Source organism: Cetorhinus maximus, chromosome 6, assembly GCF_964194155.1.
Source record: "Cetorhinus maximus chromosome 6, sCetMax3.hap1.1, whole genome shotgun sequence".
Lineage (NCBI taxonomy): Eukaryota > Metazoa > Chordata > Chondrichthyes > Lamniformes > Cetorhinidae > Cetorhinus > Cetorhinus maximus.
This window is the reverse complement of record NC_135884.1, coordinates 25,337,636-25,343,595: the sequence shown is the minus strand read 5'-3', so window position 1 is coordinate 25,343,595 and position 5,960 is coordinate 25,337,636. Positions and strand designations below refer to the sequence as shown.

At 40.7% G+C, this 5,960-nt stretch overlaps 1 protein-coding gene across 1 annotated transcript; it reads left to right on the top strand.

Annotated features, from left to right (window-relative positions):
* Positions 1-256: 256 nt before the first annotated feature.
* gp9 (glycoprotein IX platelet) lies at positions 257-5,750 on the top strand. Its single transcript, XM_078543445.1, has 2 exons — positions 257-365; positions 3,704-5,750. The coding sequence occupies exons 1-2, from the start codon at positions 348-350 to the stop codon at positions 4,304-4,306; spliced, it is 621 nt and encodes a 206-aa protein (XP_078399571.1). The 5' UTR covers positions 257-347; the 3' UTR covers positions 4,307-5,750.
* The last annotated feature ends 210 nt before the right edge of the window (positions 5,751-5,960 follow it).

The window sequence follows — 5,960 nt, the reverse complement described above, 5'->3', positions numbered from 1 at the left end:
TAACAGTGCATATCAAATACATCCTTTACCAGGCAGCAAGGGAAGACATTCATAGCAACCATATACATTAAGCATGAACTGCCTTTAGCTGCCTTCGTTGAAAATAAAATTGCTCAGAACAATCTTTTGAGAGACAATGGAACTTTGAAAATGTATATATATATATTGGTAAGAAACAGGAAATATGACCTTGGATGATATGTGAAAGTTTACAAACTCACTTCCGTCCTAGTTTTTAGAAAAATGATAAATGTCCTGTTTACTCACTCTGACGTCCAGTTTTTCTGTGTTTTTTTTCACTTGTTACTCAGTCTTGAGACTTTATTGAACCATCAAGTCAAATAAAAATGACCCTGCACAGTGAGGTAAGAGATTAAATTTAATATAGATAGTGTCTGTGAACTTATTTAAACTCCTTAAACTGTTTAGAAATAGGGTGCTGATGAAATGAAATTTGCGCAATTAAAAGAAAAACATTTGGGCGTAAATTTGTAATCGGAAAGCAGTTTCATTTATTGAATCTTAGCATAAAAAATAGGAGCGGGGTAAGCCATACAACCCTCGAGCAAATTGTGAATCAACATTTGTTATGCTTCCAAGAAGATGTCTTTCGCCTTAGATTTTCTCAACTTCTCTCCTGACCTCTCCTAGAGGTGATCACTTCTGCAGGGTGTATTACCACTGGGAGCAAGAGCCCTGCAGAACCGTGCCCAAGTAACTATTGTTCATGTGTAAGCTCAGAGTGTGGCATTGGGCTAACCACCAAGCCATCTTTATTTCTGATTTTTTGTCTCTTAAAATCTTGGAGTAAAATTCTTTAAAATTCAGGCAAAGACATGAGTTCTGCAAGCAGTATATATACAGCAGTGCTTCCCTTTCACCAACTTGGAGGACAAAATGGGACTTTTGGAAGATAAATAGTACCAGTATTGTGCTTATCCGTGAAAGGTACATAGAATCCACCACAAGTGCTCAGTCTGAGGAACTTCAACTCTTCTTATAGTTCTTCTCTTTCCCTTACAATTGCTTTTACTCCACAACAACCTTCTAGCAGGTAATTCAAATAATCTGAAACTATAAATTACAGTCACTTGCTTGACAGCTGCCAATAATATCAAGAGTGGGGTATATGCATCATTTGCTACCCCTTTCCTAACACTAACAACGTTGCACAATTTGAATTTGAAGTTTAACCACTATGTATTCAATCATGCATTAGGACAATTAACCCAGCAGACAGGACACTAAGAAAAGAAATGCCCCCTTTTGCAGAGGTAGCATAACAGTAGTGAGAGGAATTTACTTTGCAGGCGTTTCTAGAGAATCTGCAATGAGAACACTGAAGACTTCATTTAAAGGTAATTTGCTTCAAATGTGCTCTCAACATTCTGCGCTTTTGTTAGAACTGTGTGCAGTGCTCCTCTCAGATCAGGCTTGGCAGAGGAGAAGTAACAAGAGCAGGAAAGGACTGCCCGTAATGTGGCATACCTGGTGTACTATCCTATATTGTGATTTCACCAGACAACAGGAGTTCCACACCGGGCACGGCTACTTGTCAATGTCAGGAGCAGCATGTGTACGGAGGCTGCAGTTTAGAAATTGACAGGTTTGTGCCACTTCCTTCATGAAGAACAACATGACAATATACGTATGACATTGGCAGTATTTGATACACAGATGTATCAAGGAAACCGTGCATGCAATATTCAGGCACTGATCAATGTAAGAGGGCAACCCAATTCCTACTGGCCTTCCCAGAATCAAAGGGACTAATTCCATGTTGCCATTTGTTTCCTGAATGTGAGTCAGCCACATCTGAGACCTTAGTGGCTAACTGGTGCTGCCTACACCAGCCAACTGCTTACATGCAAGATGTACTAGGTGTTTTTTTAGCAGTTTGGGAATGGGAACTGTCTCCTAAGTTGTGTATACCCTAGCCTGAGTTCTTGCAGGAGGGTTTTCCAGGTATTTCTGTTTTTGTTTTAGTTTTGGTTTTCAGTCTCTGTTCTGCAAGCTTGTTTTTGTTGACTCTGGACTGCCCAATTCTATACCAATTCCTTTTATAAACATTAAGCTTCCAACATTATTTCAGGTAATTAGCTGCCTCCTGATCCCAGCTTATAGTTGATCAAATGGATTAGTACTTCTGCCTTTACATTGTCTGGCCTGTTCGGGAAATCTCATCCACCTTTAGCCAACAGACGGAAGACAGAAAAACCGTGAATAAGTTAGCAAGAATTAATTCTCCTAAACACTTTGAGTAACCTACAGTTAACCCCCCTAATAGCACTCAAATAATAACTTGCAGGATAATATTTCTGCTCCACTTGATAAGTAATCACTTCCAGGTCCTTAAATAACAACAGTAAGGCAATGTTTGTTGCTGTCCGCTAATAAAGGCAGAATGCCCTTTAATGAGAATAAAAATGATAATCATAAGTATTTCAACATTGACAGACTAATGCTGGCCATTTCATTTCAGAAGTTGTTCAGTAAAGTGCTTAACATGCTCAAAGTGTATTTTACATTGATCTGTGTAAGTAAGAATTTTATACAGCAAGTATGAAAAACTGAGTACTTTCAGAGTAATGAGTAATATTCTCGATTTTGGTTTACAAGATTTATTGTTGCAAAATATGGTGTAAGAGATGTAATTCTGTAGAAAATGTTCTTATTGAAACATTCTTATTGAAACATGGGGAAAAGCTGCCTTCATTACTTGGTGGTAATATCACTATCTCTGAGTTATTCAGACTGATTTGATGTTGGGTTAGCTAATCTCATCTGCAGAAGCAATAGTGGGAGTATAACTGCCTTCAACAATCTGATTTATGGAAGGGAAACATCAGAAAGTGCTCCTAATCTGGGTTGCTATACAGCTGAATACGTTTTTGTGCATATGGAGGCTGATTTGCCTCCTGCCATCTCATATTCTTCTGACGGGTCCAAAAGCAGTAAGATTTGGCTGGCCACACAGCGTCACAATTTTATGGGGACAACCAATTAAGAGGCCACCCCCATGTTTACCATCCAATTAAGGCTGATAGGCAGGTTCCTTAGGTGGGATGCCCAATCAGAGGACCTGAAAATAGAGGTGCTCTCTAAAGCCTTCTGAAAATTTAAACATAAAGAGTAGCCACAGCAGTCAGGCTATTATTGCGGAAGGGGAACCCCGTCACAGGTGGCCTAAGGCTGTGGCTGTGCTCTTCTCATCCCAGTGGCTCTGTGATGGGGGTATTGAGAGGGAGGCATTAATGGCCCCTGGACTGCTATCGGGAAATTGCCTCCAGTACCTGCCAGACTCCAGCCTCAGCCAGGGGGCCCATCCAACATTGGGAAAATCTCAGTGGCATCTGGAATTTACCCCAAGTTGGTCCCCTTAATTGGCCTAAATGGCTACCCTCTGCTACCGCATTGACCTTCCATCCTGCAAGATCACCCGGAGGCAGGAACAAGCACTATTTTCAATTTTGCTCCTGGTCCCGCTTCAATTCACCTCCGTGGGGCTGATAAGATTCCACCCTCAGTCCCAAGGTTCATACAAGAGTAATGGTTACTGCTCCTCATGGCACTACATCCCGGTACAGGAGTCAACATCTTCAGGAATAGAAGAGATGCCAGAAAAATGGAGAAAAATTTAACGTGATTAGCTATTTTTGATGCCTTTTAATATGTTATTTTATAACTGTTAATTTTACCACAGCACAAGATGTCGACCTCTGCTGGGGTAGCGTTACTTTTCTTGCTCAATTTGCCAAGTGTCATGTTGTGCCCAGTATCTTGCCAATGCACAGAACTCGGTGACCAGGGCCTCAAAGTTGATTGCAGCTCAAAGCATCTGAAGGAAGTTCCTGTTCTCCCTGAAAACACAGTTGAGCTTTACCTACAGAACAACTATTTAACCACAATTGCTCCAGGCATGTTTGACAAGCTTCAGAACCTGAGGAAGGTCAACCTCTCCAACAACCCATGGGAATGCGATTGCCATATTACATATCTCAAACACTGGCTAGAAGACCAACAGCTCAATTCTAATCCGTCAGTCCGTTGTTCTACTCCTGTTTTAATTAATGGTAAACAGCTACTGAACCTAACAGGGAATGAGTATGTTGCTTGTACCAGCCATGAATTAATCCAATGTAAACCACTTTTTTACGGAGGTATTCGGCTGGTTGCTGCATTTTTGCTTGTTTTTATTTTGTTGCTGTGCACAGTCTGCATTGCAAAGCACTTGAACTTCTGGATTTTTATGACAGGTTCTTACTTTCTGCCAGAAAGCCCTAGAAGCAGATTAAAAAGCCATTAGAAAAATCTAACAGATTTGACTAATAGTGCATCCCCATCAGCATTTGGCCTAAAATTCTCCGTAAAGCAATGCCACTACTGACAGGCTCCCCTGCATCCAGGAGTTTCAGTGCTAGTCTGTTGACAATTAAATGGTTGGAATGTTTTTGCAATAATGGCAGAGGTAATTCTGAAGTCGAGGGAAATTAAAAGTCTGGAGCGTTGTAAACTGGGCTGTCGAGTTGCTATCACTTGTATTACACCATTACACAAAGCCAATGTTACCCTCCAATGTATTTCTTTAAATTTTCTTGCCTTCTTTTTAGGTCTCTGCTTGACAGCATAACTAACAAATAATTAATTGACACAGTATTAATTGCTTTTGCTGATCCAGCAAATCCAGATCTCTACGGTCAGAACTTTTAGGTCAGCATGCGGGACGCGCCCAACCCGACCAGACGCGAAATCACGTGAGATGACATCGGGGCGAGCGTCCCAACGTCGTCGTGCGCTCGCGCAATATTTCGGGTCGGTGGGTGCGAGCAAAAGTCGGAAGCGCGCCTGCCGACAATTAAGAGGCCAATTAGTGTAATTAATGTTGCAATTGTCTCCAATTTTTCGTGATCCATCCAGCCTTACGGTTGGTGGATGGGCAAATCGGCCAGGCGGACTTTGTGTTTTCCATGAAACCCCATCAAAGGGCAGGATGAGGTTTCTGTTATTAAATTTAAAAGGTCTATGGACAGCATTTTTATCATGTATATGTTCAGGTGACTGATTGTGATGCTTGGACATTTTTCTCCTGATTTTAAAAACTTTATTTAATTGTTTTCAAGCCTTCAGCTCCTTGAGGCTGCTCTCTGCCTTCAGGGAGCTTTCATTCAGCGCTCGCCTGTCGTCGGGGGCTGATTGCACTCAGCGGTCCGTTCCCCGGCTGATCCCGCCCGGCATGCCGACCTAAAAATCCTGCCCTATCACCCCGAAATCACATACTCGAGCCCTCAAGTTCTGTGATCACAGTCTATGTTAAATAATCTGCTTTTGGCTGCAAAATCAAGTCGCTCACAATTTCAATGACCCAAATCATATTCTTTCGCAATCATCATTTTCCTCTATATTGAAATTAATCTTTGTATTTAAAAGTGCACTCCCGAATTGGAGTGGCTCAATACACATTCGCGCCCGTGGTCTTTTATGTAGTTTGGAGTTGATTGTCTATATGCCTCGTCCTGTTCAGGACTGAAAGGAAGGAAAATAATGAGGGTCAAGTAAATATTCAGTGATTTTTTTTCCCCTATTTACAAATTATAAATTTCTCCTGTCAAATATCAGAATTTGAGAAACAGTAAGCATGTTTCACCTGCAGTTTTTTAAAATAACTAACAATAACATTGCTGTGCTTTTCATGCTGATAGAAAATTACAATCGTACTGCAACTGTGAAGAAATAAATGCTTTAAAATACTAGATTTTCCTGAATGTCTGTTATTTGAAAGCAAAAGGATGCATAGGCTTGTTTCTTGCTCTGTTAACTTTTAATTCGCATATTTTATTTGAACATTAAAATGATGGCTCACATTGTCACTTTTGGAAAAGATTGCTTTGTAATGATCCAGTAAATTTGTTCATTAAATTTACTGCAGTCAGTGAGGTGGAAGTTTGTTATAGCCTTTTTTG